This window comes from Geospiza fortis, unplaced genomic scaffold (assembly GCF_000277835.1).
Source record: "Geospiza fortis unplaced genomic scaffold, GeoFor_1.0 scaffold41, whole genome shotgun sequence".
Classification (NCBI taxonomy): domain Eukaryota; kingdom Metazoa; phylum Chordata; class Aves; order Passeriformes; family Thraupidae; genus Geospiza; species Geospiza fortis.
In genome coordinates, this window is record NW_005054299.1 from 7507939 (window position 1) to 7530840 (window position 22902).

Genomic DNA, 22902 nt, shown 5'->3' on the forward strand with positions numbered 1-22902 from the left:
AACTGTTCTTGCAAAACAACTCACTGGAGACCTGACCATAACCATGTGCATTGTGAAATGTTTGTTGCTCTTGTATCAGTGGTGTGTTATGGTATTATTATAATGTAGACTTTGGGGTTTTGTATTGTATGAGAAAGTACTGGAAGGTGAGTCATAGTTGCTTATTTTTTTTCTGTTAGTGAAATCTCATTTTCTCCATTTTTAGTTATTGATTGATAGAAAATGATGACTCTGTCCTTGTAGGGATATGGTGTTAAAAGTTTCATGTGATTAGCAGCATAACTGGGAAGAGGAAAGAAGAGATGGAGAGTGAAAAAGAAACTGAAAGATGCCAGAAATTGAGTACAAACAAGACAGGATGAAACTGATTATTTTAAAACCATGCAGTAAACTGAAGGAATAAATGGGTTCCACTTGCATTATTTGAATCATATGTTTTTCTTAGAACAATTTTCAAGCTGAATACTGAGTATGGCAGTATTAATTATTTGATGAACTGAGGTCTTATCTAGATATTTCCTGAGACCCACTAAGCCCTTAAGTCATGGAATACCTTATGAATTTTCAAGTGTTACTTCAAACCAGGGCTTACTTTATAAAAAAAGTCAGCAAAATCAGACTAAAGGGCTGTTAACAAAATGTAACAATATGTACATAAAGTATATCTTTCTGGCCTCTTCTGTACTGTTGGGAAAGCCTTCAAAATAAATCCTGTAAAATGCAGGGGTTTTCCAAGGCCCTGGGCAAAGACTGAGCCCATGGTTCATGAGGCATCGCTATAAAGTAAGAGATCAGAGTCTTCTCCTCTCAGAGGTGACCTGCACTTCTCCATGGACACTGCTCTCTGTCTTCATCCACTGCTGCTGTGCAGCACCTGAGGCCACATCCTGTCCCTTGTGCCGCATCCTGCCTTCTTTCGTGCAACAGTGGAGAAGTCTGGGACAGTCCTTGTAGTATATTTCTCCAAAACACTAAATGTGTCAACATTAGAAGGATTAGCAGCCCAGTTCCCTCTACTCTTGCCTCTTTTGGAAGAACATGAGGAAAGTTTCAGGACTATTGTCAAAGGAATTTTTACTCTTGGTAGCAGGGGAGAAAAAGCAGTGTGTCATATGGCAGCCAGAGAATTAATTATGAAAAAAGGTGTATATATTTTTTTCTGTTGAAGAGTATTTACAATGTTTTAATACAGTCACAATGGTGGATTCTTTTCTCAGTCTGACACACACAGCTTATCCTTTTATTTTTATGCTCCTGCCCACCATGTGTCCTTTTCTTTTTCAAAACAGACCATGAAAATATATTTTTCTGATGAGAGGCAGAAGGCATGGCCATGTAACTGTATGTTTTTATACATCTACAGATGCAGCAGCTTGAGAAGCAAGTTATAGATGCTGATCGTCAAGCAGAGAGAGCGTTTCAGCAGGTATAAATGGAATAAGTATCTCCACTAGCTGTGTGCATGCGGTACTTTAATGAGGTGAAATTCAAAAAATTGCTTGATTTTTAAGTACTTCTAAAAATGGAGAAGAAGACAGTTTCCTTTAAAGTCTATTGATTTGTCTTAACAGAGTTCTAACACCTTTCTTTGCTCACTATTCAGTTCATTTCAATAAAGTCAAAACTAACATCACAAACCAAAAGTAGATACATGGAATGAGCTTCTTCATTGGTGCATCATGAATCTTTGATACATGATGCATGTGGAACCAAAAGGGAGAGGAAACAATGATCTCTTTTAGAAGATCTGTAAGAAAATAAAATCAGGCTACCCAATACAGCCTCTAAATAGAACTTTTCTGTGTTGTTTGTTCCTCTTGTAGAAGTGACATCATTTAAAGAATGAGATCGTAGCTAAATATTTAACTGAAATTGCCTTTTGATTCCAAATGGCAGACTTAAGCTACTGTAGACATTTTATGACCATATCTCTGGTATCCCTGAAACATTTCTCATATCTTACTGTGAGACAGATAGAAACTGAAAATTGTAAGACTAAAATGTTCATGTACTAATTTGGAGTTAGAAAACATTCCTGACTACAAGCCAAGTATTTTTAAGCAATTTTTGAGAATGCTACCGATAATTTGCTGGGGTTTTTTATAGTGTGCAATTGTTTATTTATTAAAACATTGTTTACAGCTCCCTGTAGATAAATTGCATTCTTCCCATACTGGTGTTTCTAAAAGCTTCTGTGTTACAAAACTAGAAGCCTCTCACAGATAGTAACAAAACCTGTGTAAGATCTTCCAGTGTTTTGCCAGTCCTGTTGGTATTAAATGAATAGGGAGATATAATGAACTGTGGGGTTTCTTCTCAAACAGGCTTCAAAACTTTTCAGGGTTGTCTTGAATCTTAAGTGCAGAGGCAATTTTAAGTTTATTTTTTGATTAAATTACTACCTTTGACTTGGAGTTATGCTCCTTAAACTTTTATATTTGACTTTCCAAATAGGTGCAGATCATGGAAGAGAAATTAAAAGCAGCAAATGTTCAAACAAGTGAATCAGAAACCAGGTTGTATAAGAGATGTCAAGATCTGGAGATCCTGATACAAGATAAAAATGATATAATACAAAAATTGGAGCAACAACTTGAAGAACAGGTTAGGAATAATGGTGTTAAAAAAGAGAAACATCAATTCCCTTTTTAATTATACAAAAGTAAAATAAAAAATTAGATCAATGGAGGACAGAAAAGTTTACCATTATTTCTGTTGTTTGATTAAAGAGGTTCCCATTGGAAGTATATAATTTGAATAACGTTTATTCCTTTTCAAATTAAGCTCTGGCTTCCATTGAAAGAACATGTGACCTTTAAGAGGGGAAAGATAATATTCCTCTTCACTGTCCCCCCTGAAGAGCTTTCATTCTTACTAGAGCAAAGAGGAATAGCAGCCTCTGTGAAGACTCTATTCCTCATTTTTTTAAAAACACCATCCATTACCCAGGAGCCTGAATTACTTCAAGCAATCTTAGGATTTGTGTCTGAAGATGCTACTCAGGCAGATTATATTACTCAGTGAAAAATATGCTTATGTCAATTTTTTCCAGAAGCAAATAAGACTGCAAGAAGCAAAAATCATAGAAGAAAAAGCAGCTAAAATAAAAGAATGGGTGACAGTCAAGCTTCATGAGGTATAACTCTTGCTACAATACTTACACAGGAATTATTATGGTGTGACTGGATATCCCTTAGGCCTTTTGGCTGTTAAAGGCCTGCATGCATTGGAAACATTCCTTCCCAGTTTCATTGATTTTATAGTTATTTGCTGGAAAGAGGAGAATTGAAGACGTCACAGAGAGCAGAGTGTCCATGTCACCTAAATTCTGATGTCTGATTTGTTCAGCCAGTATGATCTGGGTCCTCTTTCTGGAGAAAGGACCCAGCACTGCTCTCTGAAAGGTCAACTTCTCCACTAGTTGAGAGAGCTTAGCTGGAAAACTGAGCTTATTCAAGCAGATGCCTAAAGTGTGAATAATCTCCAGAAGGCCGACCAAGCCTGCTGGGGCCTGGCAGAAAAAAGGCCTTGATCATTTTTTATTTCTCAATGCCCACACTACTCTTAGTCATGAGTAGTTTCAGGGACACCAGCTCTAGTTTCAAGAGACCAGTTGTCTCCCTTTTTTCTCTGCTGTGGTAAGATAACCATGTCTCTGCCCTGCCTAAAGCTGCCAGCTTTGGGGTGCACCTCCCTGGGTGTAGAATTTAAAAAGTTGCCTGTAAAAGTTAAAATCTTACTCTCTTGTAGTTAACTGGAAGTTATAGTCAAGTTGAAACACAATTAAGTTATTGTTTTTGAAGTAAGAAACTAGAAGGTTCTTACATAAAATATTTACTTTTCATCTGTGAGGGCTAAAGTAAATGATTTAGAAATAATTTAATAAAAATGCCATTAAATTTAGCTAAAATTACCATGAAAAAGTTTGGACAAAAGCAAGTATGACTCAAAGTATTTACTTACTCTTGATGGAAAATCTCAAGCTAGTTTCACAGATGTGACTAAGTGTCACTCAGTGGGGAGTGGAATTGCTGGCTCCCTTCTGTGTGACAAGGGATACTCAGATTCAAGTCTGTTTGCCTAATCTGGAGCAGGAGTTTGAACCAGCATCTTTTACCTCCCACTGGGGGGCTACAGCAATGGGTTGTTGGTTTTTTTATTTCCTGTACAAAGAGTTTTGTTTGGTAGAAATTTTGTTGGCACCTGTTTTGGTTTTTTTTTTTTTTTTAATTTTTGCTGTGGGATAGTAAGGAGGCATTAGGACCAGCATTCCCTCTGATTCCTCTGCTCACTCTTGGTTTTGCCAAGTGGCACGGGAGTTTGTAATTCTAGCCTTCTGCTTTTATTGAAAATGCCAATGCAGTTTTCTTTTTCCTCTTATTTATTAAGGATTTTTAAAGCAGTCATGGGTTTGCTTGGTTGGGGGAATGATTTTGGCAGAATTGAGCAAATAATCATTGCAGGAAATTTAGTTGTTCAGAATAAAGAACAACTCTAAATAAAAGAACAGCTCTAAATGAAAGAACTACTCTAAATACCTAGACTGGTATTTAGATTTGCAGAGAGGACATTATTATTTGAACTAGCTCTATCCTTAGATAAGCAGAAATTCAGAGAAAACATAAAAGATGTAATGACTTTAAGATTTGTTTCACCAATGGATGAGATTACATTTATATGCTTTTAGTTAGAGGTGGAAAATCAGAACCTTCGCTTGATCAACCAAAAGCAAACCAAAGAGATGAAAACAGTACAATCTAAACTGCAAGGTAAATGTACAAATCTTCTGAAAACTTCTCTCTCTATGGCATATTTCTTTCTGTTCCCTATTAATGTGTGCATCTACATGATTGAAAATATTCTGTGAAATCACAAAGATTTCAGAGAGTATGAACTGACACCAGAGTGACTGCACATGAAGGTGTTAGGAAGGAATCATTTGGTTTTATGCTGAAAAGACACAAAGACAAGGCACATCTGGTATTAGTGGGGTGAATGGGTACCACTGTTACTTAAGAGGTTCTACAGGTAGTAAGATTTTACTGGATTTAGGAGACAGATCTTGGCTTTCACATCTTTACAGCATAGGTGGTCATAAAACTGTTAAAGAACACATGAATGTCAGTCTGCATTTGCTTTTTCTAGCAAATGGTCAGCTGGGAATCAGAACTCCAATCAGATATTTTTAGTTACTACCTTTTACTACTGTGATCCAAAATCTGAATTCAGACCCAGTATCACCAGGTTCCTCTCCAAATGGGTATAGCAAATTTAAAACTCATGAAGTGTAAATAGAAAAGAGTGGAATATCGCCTCCAAGAAGCATTAATATAAGATCAAAGTTGAATTTGATTCACCACCATGCTGCCTGTTCACCAACTTAAGTGTGTCTGAACATTCCCATTGTCCTCTCCACATTTGGTTGATCTGACAATTTACTATCATATGAAAATTTTGTTAATTTGCTACCTAGCCCTCACTTCTTGATAATGTATCTTACATATACATGTAAATACACAGATATTTAGAAATGCATGTAGAGGAGTGCGTACGCACATAATATGCATAATATATAAGAATACAGAAATTTACAAATTCATATACAATATAAAGTTTTTAAACTAAAATGCACTTTTCTGTTAATGAAGAAACTGGATAGTTTTGGTCCTTAGCTATCTTTTGATAAGTAGCAACATACTTCTTCCATACACTTCTAGTCATTCTCTTCCGAGAGATCTATTTAAAGGCTTTTTGAGACCAAAACTTTTGTAGTTCCCAACACACAGTTACTGATATGCCCAAAAATATTAAGAAATTTATTACCATTTGCAGTGCCCATGCTGGTGACAGGCTATAAATTATGAACACATGGTACTGTTTTAAGTAGTTTTAAGGTAAGGTAAGGGCCTTTTGTTCCTGGGTCCACCACAGGGATTTTTATGAACAGGGATGGACAGATTTCATGTTCGAGGCAGTTTATCAATTTCTGCTTTCACTTTCTCTCGAAGTCCTCCTCCACATAGACCTTCTAAACCTGGTAACTTACTCTTCTGTATTTCCTGTGAAATTGCTGAAAGATTTTTTTCTTTTTATTATTATATCAATTTTTAAGAACTAGAAATATTACTCTGGGTTTCTCCTGACACAGAGAGATGTCAGATAGCTTTTTTTTTCCTATAATACATTTTTATTATCTTTTTTTTTCCTAAATTTTAGTTACTTTTAAAGATAAACACTTTGCACTGTAAAGAGAAGAGTTGCATAGCTTGTTGTATCTCACTAACACAAGATTTCTGAATTACTATTCTTCAGAAGCTACTGGTAAGAAATCTGTTACTTCAACACAAAAACCTGGAGAGTGTCAGCGACTAAGCAGTTTGACTTTTGGATGCTTTTCAAATAGAGCAAGAAGTCCTCAACCCTCTCCTAAGCTTGAAGAAATAAGCAAGGCTTCATCTAAGGAGTCAGACTACCCTGAAGGCAAAAACATGCCAGGTACCTTGTCATCAACACTGCCATTTTTATTCTGACACAAGTGGGAAACTAAAATCAACAACTCTGTCAGTGCATCCCAACCAGCTGTCTTCAAACTGCATACCAGCACTGTCTCCCTCTTCATTGCTACTCTTCTATTACAAGGAAGAAATCATCGTGTTGAGCACTAGAGTCTCTGTAACGCCACTAATACATTATCTGGCAGCATGCAGAGGCTCCTGGCTGCTTTGGCTGCAAAGTAAAGATGTGGTTGTGACCTTTGTGTTTGCTCTGGTCCTTTGCTCAAATCCCTTGCACTGTTTATGACTTCAGTATTTTCTCCACAGTTAATCATGGTATCCAAAATGGAAAGCTGAGGTCTTTTGAAAATCAGAAACTGAAAGAGATCCTATGAATATTTTGTGTATTTATATTACAGCAAGTTCATTAGGAAAGTGGCTATGTATTATTACTCCTATTTTTACAGAGCAGGGAATTGAAGCAAGAGTGATTTTTTCAAGAGAAAGGATAAGACATAGAACCTTAGGCTTGCCTAGATGCAAACAGGTAGTTTTGGGGACTTCATTACTTATTGTGGGTGAAATTAAAATCTTCATGTTATTCAGTCCACTTTAACTTCACACAGGTATTTAACACAGACTTTTCCAAGTGTCTGTGTAGAAAACCCCTAGTTCTTGCATCCAGTTTAATTTGGGAACATCCAGGCCTCACTTACATGTTGCAAGCTCTAGCTCTCTCTTGTAAAACCAGGTAAAAGCAAAGAGCAGGAACAAAGCTATTTTTAACACAGCGTCTTTCCTGAAGTACTTTCCATGACACTCTTGTGTATTTTAAGCATTCACCATTGGGAATACAATAATAGCTTCCAGAATAAATTTCTGTGTATAAACACTGTAGAAATGCTCAGAATACTTGATTTGTTAATGAAAATCCTTTCTGACAAGCTTTATTAAACTTTAACTTTCCTTAGATTTAATAAAGCAGCTAAATTTGTATGCCCTCTTAAGTAGTTGGCTTTTTGTTACTTTTGTTTGTTTGTTTTCACACATACATGGCTTAAAAATATGGCTCCAGTCTGCTTATCTTCATATTTATTGACATTTTTAGTTCAGCTAGAACTTTGAGTAATGTTTATTCCAGTTTTTTGCTAAACATAATTTGCATTCAGTCACATTAAAAAATCTATATTTTTCTTAATGTTTATTATTTACAATATTAAAAACCATAAATGTTCTCATGCATTTGAAATTATTACCTACTTACTACTTGCAGGCATGATGACAAAACCATTTATAGGCCAGGTTTGCTAAAGTAATTTTCTCATGTTCATTATATTCGTCCTCCAGAGAAGGATATCCTGGAAACTACCTTTGCTGGTCCTGTACACGAGACAAATAAAGGTCAAAAGTCATTGCAACAAAGTTCCTCTGGTTCAGAGCAGAACAAAAATGTGAGAACAAGCTGCTCATCCAAAGACATAGACAGTGACATGTCAAAGAACTCATGCACTACTGGGAGTGACTGGAGCTCAGATGAGGATGGAGGAGACAATAAAGGACTGAAATCCAGGTGTGCATCAACTCTTTCAAGCCACACATCTGAAGAGAACGCAAGGTACGGTAGAGTGGGAAGTGAAATGTATTTGACAGCATCTGATGACAGTAGTTCTCTCTTTGAAGAAGAGAGTTTTGATGTTAAGAGGACGCAGCAAAAGAAGCTTTACTCATGGCAGCAAGGGTCCCAAAGAAAAGGCCTGAACAATCCGGGTGGAAAGTGCAACTCTGACTTCACAAGGAAAAAGAAAGACCAAGACAGTTCTTCAGATGAACTGAATAAGAAATTTCAGTCACAGAGACTTGATTATTCATCCTCATCCAGTGAGGCAAATACCCCAAGTCCAATTTTAACTCCTTCTCTAACACCCAAACACCCAATTCTAGCAACTTCTGCAGGTTCTCAATGCACAACTCCATCAGATTTTCCCTCAAATTTGCCACATCCAAAGTTACGGACTCCTAATGTCTTTAGTCTAAATTCAGTGTTAGCAAAGAAACACCTAAGCCAGCCCCAGCTGAGTTCTGACAGAATGTTTGGTAGGAACAGAAATGCCATAAGCATGATCCGTCCGTGGAGACCTCAGGAAACAGACATAGACCTGGTGGATGGAGAAGATGCTGACATTTTAGAGAAAATGGAGATTAGCTGTGATGAAGGAGTGTTTACTTATGACACCACTGAAGCACAAAATGCTGAAGCTCAGGAATTATGTGATATGACAAAAAAGGGTGCTAGCAACAAACCTCCAACACCTCCACTGCATCGATTTCCTTCCTGGGTAAGTGTATTTATAGGGATTTTTCCTGCTGGCAAAACTAACTTATTTTCATTACTCTCTTCTGTGATTTTTGTTGGCTCTATTTTAATTGCTTTCTGTTTCTTGACAAGACAGGGCATTTATTTGAATCATAACTACAAGCTCAGAATCTAGTTTTATTTTCAGCACAGTATTCCTGCCACTGAAAAACATAGTCTGTATTCTATAGACAAACCCATGTTTTTCATGTGAGATGTAAGTTATGTATGTCTTCTTGAGTGTATCCAAGGATGTAATGCTTATGACTGCATTTATTTATTTATCTGAACACTAACATAGCCCAAGAATGGTGGTGTCAATGCCCTTGCTGTAACCACTATACCACTCACAATCTAGACAATTAAGTTGACAGCAGACAACTACAAATTACAGAAGTAATTGATCACATTTCCAAGTAAAATTTTAAAGCCATCAGTCAGGATATTAAAATAGATATTAATATGTCTTACACAAAATCCAAAATGAACTGTGTTAAAACTCACCAATTCTGCTGTTTCAGTGTCAGAGATTTCTTAATTAATAATTTATTAAACATATTTATTAAATATTATTCAGAAATAATACATTATGTAACAACTTCTCTAGATTTCAGTGAACTTTTTGCATTATACATTTTGTTATTGTAGCTTTTTAACACAAAATGGTCAAAAAGTTGTCTTCTAATGGTATTTCTCTGCTCCTAACACACAATCTTCCATTAAAAAACATTCTTTCTGTAGCTTCTTTGGCACCTGATAATAATATTTTTAGGAATAAGTTACTTACATTGTATGAAAAATGTCAAAAAAGGCTATGGCTATCAGTGCACAGCACAGAAAAGAAGGATGCATTTTTCAGCTGCTATTGGCAATGTCATTTTATGAACCATTTTATCATATCACATAGTTGCACTAACACAAAGATTAGGAGGCTAAACAGAACAAAAGTAATTGTTGTATTTTAATTATCTACTATCAAATCCATTCTGCTTGTATAGGAAAGTAGAATTTATGCTGTAGCCAAATCTGGTTTAAGGATGTCTGAAGCTTTCACCATGGAATCTCTAAATAAAAGTAAGTGGTTTAGCTGTTCATTGTCCCATCAACAAAAATTCTCTTCTTATGGTGATTTGTGAGCAAGGACCTTTAAAATATTTTTAGAAAGGTTTAGTTAACAGCTATTTAAAGCCTAGAAGATTATTGGTTATCTTCTGGTACCTCACATCTTGATTTTGTGCTGAATTTGTACTTTGTTCATTCCAGTTTACTTTGCATTTCACTACTTTGAAGAGTCTATACCAGGTACCAATTTTAAAAGGGCTAGTGTTCGTGACTGCAATTTTATTTATGTTTTTAAAAGCACTGTAAATTTCAAAAAGCTATAAATCTCACATCCAAAACCGTTCAAGAGTTAGTTTGCTTTTTATAGCAGTTATACAATGCAAAAAAAAAATTATTTTGTTAATTGGGGGATGAATTAGGAAGGCAATTTATAAAATATGTTGCTTTTTTAGATGCTGTTTCACTGACTTCATGCTCCATATCTGGATTATATACTTCTCTGATATATAAGAACATGACCACTCCTGTCTACACCACTTTGAAAGGGGTAACTGTATTACTGTTTAAAGAAAATTTTAAAGTATCATTAGGCTTTACATCCAGGAACTTGCTATTTCACATTTGATACTACCATGCCAAATATGTTGTAAGTTGATGTATAGAGATCAAAGACCCCCAGAAGTAACAGAAATGTCAAATAGCTTGGGGAAAAAATACTGCCTATAAAATGTTACTGGCCTAGGTCAATTCTTCTGAGGTTCCTTGCTGATTTTTTCCAAAGGCTTGTTAATTATTAAGCAGAACCACATGTTGTTCAATGTCATAATTAAAAGTGTGTGTATGTGTAGAAATGTCTTTGTGTCAGTGCCAAAGCTGTTTCTAGTCACACAGCCAGCGGTCAGTAATCACAGCATTGTTTGTCTTCTGGCAGCCTTTTGTGATTTGGAAAGACCCATGCCTTGAGCTACCTCAGGTTTCTGTTTTAAAGCATGGGTGTGGTTGAGTATGCAGAGGGCAGAGGGAATTCAGTTTCATGTTAATATTTTTGTGCCAAAACTCACAACCCAGGCAAGAACAGCTCTGAGTACTGTGGAGCCAGCAGAGCCCTGCCACAGTATGAAGGAAATGACTGATACCCTTTATGCAAGGTATCAAAGAATGTTGTGTTCACTTCTGCAGAAAGCAACTCAAATAAGCAACAGCCCATTTCTGGATGAGTCATCAGGATCTGAGGAAGAAGACAGCTCTCAGTCCAGCTCAAGGACTTCCGAGTCTGACTCTCGGAGCAGAAGTGGTCCGGGGAGTCCTCAGGCTATGAAACGAGGTGGGCGAAACCATTAAGAACAAGTAACTTCTGGGAACTCTGAAAAACCAGGCAGTTTACATGATCTGCCTGGAATTGATTTCTTCACTAAATAGCATGAACATCTAAAATCTAGGCTCTCACAGCCCAGATCTGTTACTTAGTCAGGAGAAATGGCTTTATTGCTGTTATTATAAATACCTTTTTAAGGCATTAATCTTCTTGTCATGAGGGAAAAGTGACTTGAACATTTAAAGCAAGAAGCACCATTCTAGCTATACTCTGTCATGCCAAGGACTTCCTGTGGCTTTTAACTGTAGAAAAATAAAAATTACCTAGAAAAAACATTGCCATTAGAAAGAAAACACAAATATATTCAAGTTTATAAAACAATTTCGTGTGATCAGGAAGCAGGTGGAAAATAAATTATTTGGTTCTGTCACCTCATGCAGTAGAAGACTTCTTTCATTTTTACAGTGATTGTCTTAAGGTCTTGTGCAAAGATTTGGTTAGAACACTTGATTCTGGTAATTTTCTGTGTTTTATGGAAGACAAATCTCACAGTTCTAGGTGATTGTGTCTTCCATCTGCAAAATGGAAATAATATGCTTCATAATATTGAAAGATACAGTCCTTCCTCATTAGGTGATGTTATCAGTGTTACATGTCTGTGAGTATTTCTTCACTGTGTAAACTAAGGGAGTCCAAGATCCCAGTGAGGCCAAATGTTAAGATTCCTCATTATATATGGCTTTAGAAAGCTAAATAACATTATTTGGTAGTCTCAGTTATACATGCAAAAATCCCAGTTACCAGGAGCTCCATTCAGTGACCCTGCAGGAGAGTAACAGAGTCACTGGTCCCACTCGGCATTTTCCAGTGGCAGCCACAGCTGGAGTCCAGTCCTGTTTCCAGTGATGTAGTTTTGCCACATTAGTGTGAGAAGGACCCATCGATCCAGCTTCCCAGCAGCTCCATCCTGCTGAGCAGAAACCAGTGCCATGGTTGCAGACATATCTCATGTTACGTGCTTACACAACAGGAAAGCTAAATTGGGTAATTTAAAAGCTGGTTTCACCTGCACTTTGTGTCTGTAAAATGGAACCATTCCTTTTGTTCATGCATTGTTTCATGTGTGGAAACCTTTCTTAACCACAAACACATATGTACATGTCTTCATTGAGATCACATTCTTTAAAAATCTAGGCAGTCACACATTTCACCAAAAGTATGATTAGCTTGCTGCAATGTGTTATGAAAGATCCATTGTGAGAAGGGAAGAACCCACTCTCAAAGTCTTGGTGGCTTACCCAACCAATAAATGAGAAAAGCCTTTTTTAAGAGTAAAATTGGCAAATGAGTTGGGAAATTATTGAAACAAAGGAAAAAAGGCTTTTCATTTCATTTTTGGAGAGTATAACCTTGCAGAGTGGAACACTAATCCTTACAAAAGAAGACATTCACATGCATGAAAATATTTCTGTAATGAATGAGGGATGAGTTTGAATTTTTATTCCTGATCCACTAGAATTTAAAGCAGGATGCATTTTTTTTCAGGATTAAAGCTAATAAACTCTAAAATCCCCCTGAAATGTGAAAATCAAACTTTTAGAAAACCCTGGTATACAAATCCATACTGATTGCAAAACACAGTCACCTACAGCTTCAACACAAAGCAGATGTTGAGTATGACTTCTTAGTACATGGGCAGTTGCCTGAGAAATCCAGATGTTATAGTGAGTGAGAGAAAGTGCAGGGGGAAGGTTGTTTAGTTTAATTAAAGATCCTGGGTTTTTTTTTTTCTAGACAGTGAGTATGATTCATGGCAGTAACTGCCTCCTTAAAGAAGCTGTGGTAATGTAACAGAAGGTGATAATATAAAGAAGACATTTTTTGTTGTTCCATTTACAAGGGACTTTAACTGTTTAATTATGAATAAAATGAGAATTAGCTAATAGTTCAGTGTGCTGATATTGTATAAAATTCTTGGTTCCTGTTGGATTTATGCTGATACTTATGTTTGCCTACAGATTCTTTTACAATGTTTCTTCTGCATGGCTATTCTGATCTCAGTTGTTTCTAATGTAATAAAAGAACTATATATAAAGAACTCTCCTTCTTTTACCACAGGTGCATCTCTGTCTTCTGTGACCTCAGAAAGTGACTATGCTATTCCTCCAGATGCATATTCAGTAGATACAGACTATTCAGAGCCAGAGCAGAAACTTCCTAAGACCTCATCCTCATCTAGTGATAATGGAAAAAATGTGAGTACTGAAGTTCTGTGAAGAAGTGCACCTGGGGTACTATGTGTATATTTATGTTCAAAGACTGCTACCAAACCCTTTCATTCAGACTTGCTGACTCACAGACTGCCTTATGAATACAAACAGCAAAATATACCAACAGTGTTAGCCAAGTAAGACTGTAATTAGTGAAGGAAAGTGGAAGATAATTCTAAGCTTTCCTATATAATGAAGGAAAAACAGCTTGACAACTCCAGAATACAATTCAAATTACTTGAAATTTCCTTTCTTGGAACCAGGTCTGGTATCAGATTGCATATCTGAAATACTCAAAACAGTTTAAAATTATTATTTGAATAGTTAGGTGAATAGAAGGGCATTCCAAGAAGGAGCTGAAGTCATCAGTGGAAATCTATGTGCAGTAATAAGTTTCTATCCTTTCCTCATACAGGGAAAACATCAGAGAAATCCTAGGTAGAGTAACATGTGAAGACAGGCCAAAGAAACCAAACCATTATGAGGTATTGGTCAGCCTCCAGGAGCTTTCAATGGCTTGTGTTAGTAGTTAGTGTCTTAACATACAAGTGGATTGACTACCTGCTAATGAAGATTATTTTAGGCTTTCTTCACAGAGCAAAACTGTCTGTGAGGAGCTCAGAATTACAGTGCTTTATATCTGGTTTTCAGGTTTGGACCTGGAGTTGGGAAAAAAGAATACATTTATCTTTTATTTATCTTGCTCCTTGTTTAATATAAACTACCAGAAAGTAAAATCATCATATTCTTCATTCTTTTGTATAGTTCAGGGCACTTACTCAACTTCATGTACTATAACAATAAGTAGGGATATTTATTAGTTATCCCATGTGCATGACATCTGTCTTAATTGATGCCTGTAAAAATGTTGTCCTTGGATTAAAAGCTTCATCAGATTATTATGTAGCATGCTTTTAAGTCATTAATACCTCCGTGTCTGTGTTTATACCTATTTCTGAGGGGCAGAGGTATGTATGTGTATCTAACCACTTTTTATCTAACTTCTAAACAACCAGGAACCTTTGGAAAAATCTGGATATCTGTTAAAAATGGGTGGTAAAGTAAAGACCTGGAAACGACGGTGGTTTGTGCTTAAAGGAGGTGAATTGCTGTATTACAAATCTCCAGTAAGTACATGTAACTTACCTGTTGTTTTGTATTAGATTGTTTACTGATAATCTAAGGCTGCTAGAAGGAAAGAAATGCATGCACTTCTGGTTTCTGAGCTGTTAGAGAGTGATTCAGTACTCACTTCCTCAAGAGGTGTACAAGGTACACAATGTCTAACTAGAAAGTACTTATCAAGATTAATGTTTAAATTAGTAGTATATTAATTTATTGCTGTTTGTTGGTAGATTTAAAATACTCTTTTTCCATTCTTTCCATACCAGAGTGATGTTATTCGAAAGCCTCAAGGTCAAATTGAGCTAAATGCATCCAGCCACATTGAAAGGGGTGATGGAAAACAAACAATTCAGGTGCCTGCTTTTCTCCTCTTGCTGTTTCAGCATGCCCTCCATCCCCAAAGCCAACCTCTTGTTCCAGTCCCTGTTGCACTGGAAGTCCAAGAGTGGACTTGGAATTAAATAATGTGCTTTTCATTTGAAACCAAAGAATTGTTTCAGTGACAGAAAATATAAAAAGGCCTGCCTGGAGTCTTTTTTTGTATTGCCACAAAGGTTAGATCACCACATATGGGATAGAAATAAAGAGAGCAGTCTTGGGGTCAGCCACTGGGGTAGAGAGAATTAATTTGTCTGAAAGGAGAACTGGGTTTTTCAACTTGCCATTCTGGAACTTCCCAGATAAAGATTTAGAATGAGATTCTCTGCTCTGTCTGGTCATGGAATGTTTCATTACTAAAAAGTACTTCAGGGAAGATAAAATCTCTGAAGTTGTGAAGCTGCTTTGGGTGGTGTATGTTACAAACCCCACACTGTGGGGTCAAATATGTCAATTCTTGAAGCTCAAGACTCCTTGTTACTACACAGCTGACCACAGAGAAACGAACACACTACCTGACTGCAGATTCCCCCAACATCTTAGAGGAATGGATCAAAGTACTGCAGAATGTTCTTAAAATACAGGCTGCCAGCCCACTCTTTGTACAGTCTGAAATCAAGCCAACCATGAAAGGATTACTTACAAAGGTAGGAAAACACTTCTTCCCCCAGTCTGCTTTTTTCCAACACTGTTTAGGCCAACAGTGGCCTTACTGGGCTTTAAATGAGCATCTCATCTAATGCTCTGATTCTTTTGCCCTTAAGAGAGTTACACAGTTTTCATTTTATGTCCAGTGATGTGGATAGGAATTTGAACCAAGACATGCATTCCCAGTATCATCAGAGTTCAGAGATGGTGAAAATAGTCGGTATTTCTCTGTCATGATTATTACTGATGTTCTGTAATTACAGGTGAAACATGGATATTCCAAAAGGGTTTGGTGTACCCTAGTTGGAAAAACTTTGTATTATTTCCGTAATCAAGAAGACAAGGTAGGTCCCTTTCTTGTTTATTCAGAGAATGTAGACTTTAAACAGAAATCTACATCTTTATTAAGGTACAGTTTGCCTTGGTATTATACACAGATTGTCAACTTGGAAGATTCTGTCTAATGCAGACCACATCCATTGGTTTCTTTCTACAGGATGTGATCCATGTTATGCATGTTATCCCTAGATGAAGGGGGCACTGATTTGCCTGGAGTTCAGGTGTCCCTTTCTGACAGGCATCAGAAAAGGCCCAGCTGCCATGTAGTTCTGGAAGCAGACCCTTTCTTATGTCTCTTGCAGTGGGCAGTGACTGCAAGTTTCAAGAATTTAAATGTTTTTTCTGTCCCTCAGTTGACTTCTAAATCCTGTTCTCTGGCATGTCACTGTACGTCCACAGTGCTGCCAGAGCTAGGACGCTTCCTAGACATGACTTTCACCTGTCTCTTTGCTCCCAGGGCATTGTATTTTGTCACCAAGAAATATCTTTTTAATGGAGGCAGGTCAGAAACAGGATTTTGAACAGTCCACTGAGCCTTTATAAAAAAGTCAGTAGAAATTTTCGTATTTGTATTCCTGTTTTAAGATAATTACATTGGAGTCAGTAATTCATAGCTTTTGCATAGAGCCAGTTACTCCCTTTGTCATCCTTTCCTTTTATAGCTACTTTAAACCTCAACAAAAACCCGTTTCTAGAACTGTATGAATAAGATAGCAGTAACCATCCATCAAAACATTTTATTTTAATTGTTCTTTAAAACAATGTAAAACAGGGTTTGGGAATCAACTGGCCAGAGTATAAGCTCATCCTACAGAGACATTGAAATTAACTTACAATTTCTCCTAGGGAAAATCTCCATTTAACATATCTGAATTTATACATTTTTACAACTGAATATTTTGGCATTTTAGCATGCTCTTTAGTCAAGAATTTTGCTGGATTCTTGTGAATATTTCCCTCACATCTGGAAGAAGTTTAGCTGCCCTTTTAAAGTAAAATTGAAACAAGTTTGCTAACATGGAACAGAATGAGAACAGCTTTTGTAAGCAGCATATGTATGAAAAGTTTTCCAAAGCTACTTTATTTCTAATGTTCAACAATATGCTAATTAAAATCATGTTTTCTGTAGCTGACTGTGGCTGTGCAGAAATAAATTACACAATCTGCAGTGGTTAATACAATAATGGAGTCCATTTAATTGACCTCCTTTCAAAATGGAATTCAAACTAAAAAGCCAGCCAATTGTGTTTTAGTTAAACTTGGTGAATAAATCAATCTTGACTACTTACATGTGAAACAACATCTTTTGATTCTCAGAATCTTATCTTACTCAAAAAGTTGAATGCTTCAGAAGCACTACAGAAAATACAAATCACCACATCATTTTTTAATCCTTACCAGGGAGGGAATTTTGTGTAGAGCAGCCAGTTAGCCTCTCTCAGTCCTGTCACCCAGTTGTGAAGAGATTTCATTCTCTATTTATGTTTGTTGAGGCTTCCTGTTGATAAGGGCTATGAAATAATTATTTCTGTGAAAATTTCCTCTTGAATGTCTTTTTTAGATAAAATATTTTCTGCTAAACGATGCTAACTACATAAACATCTCAACACTGAAGCTCTGTGATTTCTCAGACTGGAAGAAGAAACCAGCTAGAAGGTCTATCACACAAAAAAAGCTACCTTTTGAATTTAGAGTATGAACAAACCAGATACATCAACAATACATTCCTGTCCTCTAAAATAACAAGATCATAATTAAAGTTCTAGGCTTGACACAGGAAATTTTTGCTTGGAACCAGGTTTGGGAACTCTGAAGAATGACTTCTCTCACCCTAATATACATTTATTGCATTAGCTATATATAGAGGCAGATCTGGAAAATAATTTTTGAAAACCTCATTTTCAGACTTTGGCACATATCAGTGTCATTTTGCTCTCTGCAACATCTGGCTTATCTGACATTCCTTGGCAGGACTGAAAATGAGTAAATACAAATGGGTACGGATGGTAGTTCATGTTTTAATTTCTATTTGCAAAATAAGAAAAAATTGTGTATAATAATAAATATAATAATTTATAATATAAAATCAGTATGCACTGAAACAAACATTACCCCTCTCACCAATTTTGACATTTATTTTTAGTTTCCTCTTGGTCAAATCAAGCTTTTTGAGGCAAAGGTTGAAGAAGTTGATAGATCCTGTGATTCTGATGAAGATTACGAAGCCAGTGGTCGCAGTTTATTATCAACCCATTACACTGTTGTTATCCACCCCAAAGACCAAGGACCCACTTATCTTCTTATAGGATCCAAACACGAGAAGGTAATAAATGGATGTTTTTATTGAGTTTCAGTAGCACATCTATGAGTATGGTGCTGTTATATGACTATTTCTAGAGGAGGACAAGGACTACAAGTCACCTGGCTTGTATTTTCATATCATAAGGAGAAGTTTCTCCTTTATTAACACTGATCAGAGTTTGTCTGCAAATCAATGCTAGTGTAGGTAATCCTTGTTAATAGACAAAATAGACAAAAATATGCAGACTTGCCTACATAAGTAGATGTTGCAGAATATCTTATATACTGTAATGAGAATTTTGCTCACATACAGTAACTTAGACAGAGCTGTAGCTAAGAGGTTACAGGGTACTGTATCCATTTTCACTGACAAAACTAATATAGCACAGACTTACCCTAAAGTAAAGGAGCAATGAGAGGCGGGGTTAAAACCATTTTTATTATTGTTGCTTCATTGCTCCCAATAAATCTTGTAGAGCTCATTTTGCTTTCTGGACTTATCCCTCGGCTACCAGGATCTGGCAGTGATAAAAAATGACTTGAGCATTTGGAAGAGGAAAGGAAGAATGCCCTGATAATTAGACATTATTTCTGAGGGTAAAAACTTTTGGAGAGCCCTGTCCAGTCTTCCTTGTAATGTAGAGACCATGAATGTGTGTTTATTCAACCAAAGGCAAACTTCTTTGGGCTTCAAAAGGAGTGCATGGTAGGGTTTTAAGTTGAGAGCAGAATCCTGAGGAAGCAGCTCCTTCCAGCACAGAACGAATGAGCTGCTCTGTTTTTCTGCTTTAGGACACGTGGCTTTATCATCTGACAGTTGCAGCTGGAAGTAGCAGTGTAAATGTTGGATCTGAGTTTGAACAACTTCTTTGCAAATTATTAAATGTGGAAGGTGATGCCAGTAAGTTTATTTTCATTTCAACATACTGATCTTCCAATGCTTATTTAGTAAATGTACTTATGAACTGAATTCATTGCAAAATGTATATATTTTATCCAATCAGATTCTCAAATTTGGAGACATCCTACCCTTTGCCATAGCAAAGAAGGAATTACTTCCCCTCTTACAACACTGCCATCAGAAGCCTTGCAAACTGAAGCAATTAAATTATTTAAGGTAAAACCATAGCAGATGCCTTTTTTATTAACTGACTATTTCAACTCTTTGCTAAAGAATGGCTGTTAGTTGGCTTACCAGATATATTCAACAGATGAGAAAAAAGAGATGTTTATTTTTATCTTTAGTGGAGGTAACTAATGGACAGCAGCAAAATGTGCCCATATTACCTCACCAAAGACTATCACTTCCAATGTAGAGATAACCTTCAGTTGTGAGGGAGCAGCTTAGGCTTCAGCTTTTGGTGTTCCTACTTATGTGATAAGTTATTAATAAAGTGCAAGTTAGTAGAGAAATCCATGACCATCATGAGTGATAATAATTTTACCTTGAAGTTCATAGCTCCAAATAATCTAACAGCATGGACAGATCTCTGCATTCAGAAAAACGTATCTGAAATACTATTTTTTCAGTTAGATTCAGGGAAAAATCATAGGAAAAAGTTTTGTTGTAGATACATTTAAATAATCAGGGAGATATTTTAAAAATCAGAAGAAAAAGAAAGTAAATTTTAAACTCAGGCAAGTCATGGATTATTTAAAACTGAGATAGAAAGCAGGGATTGTACTGCTCTTTTTAATAAAAAGAAAATATTTTCATATGAAGTAGCTATTCCTAAAAGACCAATTATTCAGTAATATAAGTAGAGAAAATATTCCATAGAAAAATTATTAAAAGTATTTCACAAGAGTTGAGTTCACTTTTTAAGATTCTCACAGATCTTTAAAAATACACATACATATATATGTGTCCCAATGTAGTAAAAATGCTTTATCATTAGGAGACACATACTGGTTCATAACCACTGAGCCACAGCTAGGTTCTTGAGAAATCTTGTGTGCCTTACAGCTTTCCCAGCTGGAGGCCAGGTAGGTAGTTAATGCCTATGAGAGGGGGTATGCTGCAATGCCATTAACCTCTTCCAGGCTATAAAGGCTAATTCAGAGACAAAATAAAATTTTGCTATTCCTTTGTCTGTACGTTGTGAAATAAATTACAAGTTGGAAGCACGGAGGTTGGATAAATGAACTTTCTCCACAAAACTTACCCGGGGCCTAAAGAACAAATTCCCTGAAGCATCAACTATCTGGAGAATTTTGATGTTATGGTTCAGATCTAGAGAGGAATTCAAGACAAGCACTGTATGTTTCGTCATAGACACTTTTAGGCAAACTTTCCAACTTGTTTCTCTGGGATGTTTGAAGCACTTCAAAGACGTACATCCATCTTATTTTCTGCAATCCTGCAGCATGAAAATTTACTAGGAAATGTCCTTCTTTGATTTGTAAAACAAATTTACATCTACTTGGAAATCACTTTTCAGACCTAATTCAAATCACAGACACTTGCCTAAAGTAAATTAACTAGAGAATACTTGTATGACCTTCATTGAAACCTCATATAAATCAGCTTAGAAGTCAGGTAGGGAATTTAGATCATGTCGTATTTCAGTTATCCCATTTATGATAAAAATAGACTAGAAATTGGGCTCCATCCACTTCTTGTATTTTTGCTTATATCTCTTAAAAATTCAACTATTGAATACAGTAAATGCAAGAAGTGATATATATCCTTTCTTCTAACACAGCACAACAAATGCTGGCTTTCCTGAGACAGTACTGGGTATAGGCAAGGTCAAACTTAACCTACAGTAAAAATACCATGGAAAGCCAAGATGTAAATCAATGGCTCTGAGTTATGGATTTTTTATCTGTGTATTTGCTGCTGTGTTGTGCTCACTACTTACAGAAGCATTTTACATTGTCTGACACTGAGAGCTGTAGACTTTGAATTTCCAAGTCCTGTAGAGGGGTGAGGTGTGTCCAGCTTGTCCTTAAACTTGCCTGCCACCACAATTGCTCCAACTCCTGTTACAGTTCACTCCATTAGATACAGAGTGAAAAGCACGGGTTGTAGGAGGTGTTTTATCTCAAGTCTCTCTGTATAGATTTTCATCCATTCTGGCCCCTTTTCACCCCATTTTGCAGAACCAGCAGAGTTTTCCAAGTCTACTGGTAAACTTAATAATTGTGATTTTAATTAAAGTACACTTTTGATATACAGAACATCTTAAAGATTTGCTGAAGCTCCCTTGTGTGTAAACTCACTTGCTTATTATTTTATATCTAGACCTGCCAGTTGTTTATAAATGCTGCAGTTGACTCTCCTGCCATTGATTACCATGTATCTTTGGCCCAAAGTGCTTTGCAGATCTGCCTCACACATCCTGAACTTCAAAATGAGATCTGTTGCCAACTTATTAAACAGACCAGGCGTCGACATCCACAAAACCAGGCAGGACCAATACAGGTAACCCAGTATTTATTTTAATGATATTGATTTCAGCAGCAGTGAAGGAACTACACAGAGTATTTAGGATGGTAAAGAGGCTCTGCTTTTCTGCAGCATCTACTGAGTTAAGATCCAATTCACTGCTGCTGTGTTTTCCTGAAACAAAGCTGATGCTATCCTCCAACAAAGTATGTGTATCTGGTGGTAGAATATATCTTAGCCCATGCTGTTGGTACAGGGTGGACATAAAACAGGCTGTCTTCAAGTCAAGTGTTAAGTAAGAATGTAAGAAACCTAATTCTTTTTTACTGCTTCTTTCCTAAGAGAGGTGCTGCCTCAGGAAGCTTGGTGGGCTAAACCACATAGCAAATGACTCAATAGAATATGAGTGTGAAGTAAAGCTATGGTGTCATGTAGTGGAATATCCGGGCTTCTGATAGATGTCCCCTCTTGTGTGCCATGCTGTTCTGCATTCACCCTCCATGCTACATTATTAATACATACTTGAAATTCCTCCCTTTGTCCACTACCAGCTATTCACTGCTATCCAGACACAAAATGAATTGAAAGGAAAGCCAATACTTGGAGCTTGCACAGAATTAACAGAACTGGAATGTTACACTTATGATGGAGCAATGCCTACAGAACTAGGAGATGGATCAGAAAATGACAAAGGAAGTTACTATATCAAGGCTTCTGTAATAGACATGTTTTTCTCTTCCCACAGAAAGTAGCCCATGCCCAGCAGCCATACCTATTGGCTAGAAACAGCCTGTACCTGGGAGATGGCTGCTGTTGGAGAGGCACTGGCACAGGTTGCCCAGAGAAGCCATGGGTACCCCATCCCTGGAAGCGTTCAAGGCCAGGTTGAATTGATCTTGGAGCAACCTAGTCTAGTGGAAGTGTCCCTGCCCAATGCAGGGGGTTGGAACTAGATATCTTTAAGGTTCCTTCCATTCTATGATTCAATGTGTGCATTGCTAAAACATTCACAAAGCTTTTATGACGTGGTACATTCACGTCAATTAGCACACACTGAAGCTACGTATGGCTGATGGAATTTAAACTTACTATAATTCTTCTTTGGTACTCTTCTTACCATTGGCAAGGCCTTCCTTCTAATGAAGGTAAACAAGTTGTTGTTATCCTTACCCCCCGGAATTATTTTTAAGAGCTAATACATGCAGTAAAAGGTTTTCAGCCTTACT

General features: G+C 36.7%; 1 protein-coding gene across 1 annotated transcript in view; it reads left to right on the plus strand.

The window, feature by feature from the left end:
- The window catches only part of PLEKHH2 (pleckstrin homology, MyTH4 and FERM domain containing H2), a 55025-nt gene that overhangs the window by 16507 nt on the left and 15616 nt on the right, over positions 1 to 22902 (plus strand). Inside the window, exons 3-20 of the mRNA XM_005416188.2 lie at positions 1364 to 1426; positions 2455 to 2604; positions 3053 to 3136; positions 4688 to 4769; positions 6313 to 6495; positions 7842 to 8830; positions 9846 to 9921; positions 10362 to 10456; positions 11089 to 11233; positions 13343 to 13479; positions 14511 to 14621; positions 14886 to 14972; positions 15486 to 15644; positions 15909 to 15989; positions 18128 to 18307; positions 19078 to 19186; positions 19290 to 19402; positions 21533 to 21712. Of these exons, the coding sequence (XP_005416245.2) occupies positions 1364 to 1426; positions 2455 to 2604; positions 3053 to 3136; positions 4688 to 4769; positions 6313 to 6495; positions 7842 to 8830; positions 9846 to 9921; positions 10362 to 10456; positions 11089 to 11233; positions 13343 to 13479; positions 14511 to 14621; positions 14886 to 14972; positions 15486 to 15644; positions 15909 to 15989; positions 18128 to 18307; positions 19078 to 19186; positions 19290 to 19402; positions 21533 to 21712 (3024 nt within the window). The remainder of the gene's footprint in view (positions 1 to 1363; positions 1427 to 2454; positions 2605 to 3052; positions 3137 to 4687; positions 4770 to 6312; positions 6496 to 7841; positions 8831 to 9845; positions 9922 to 10361; positions 10457 to 11088; positions 11234 to 13342; positions 13480 to 14510; positions 14622 to 14885; positions 14973 to 15485; positions 15645 to 15908; positions 15990 to 18127; positions 18308 to 19077; positions 19187 to 19289; positions 19403 to 21532; positions 21713 to 22902) is intronic.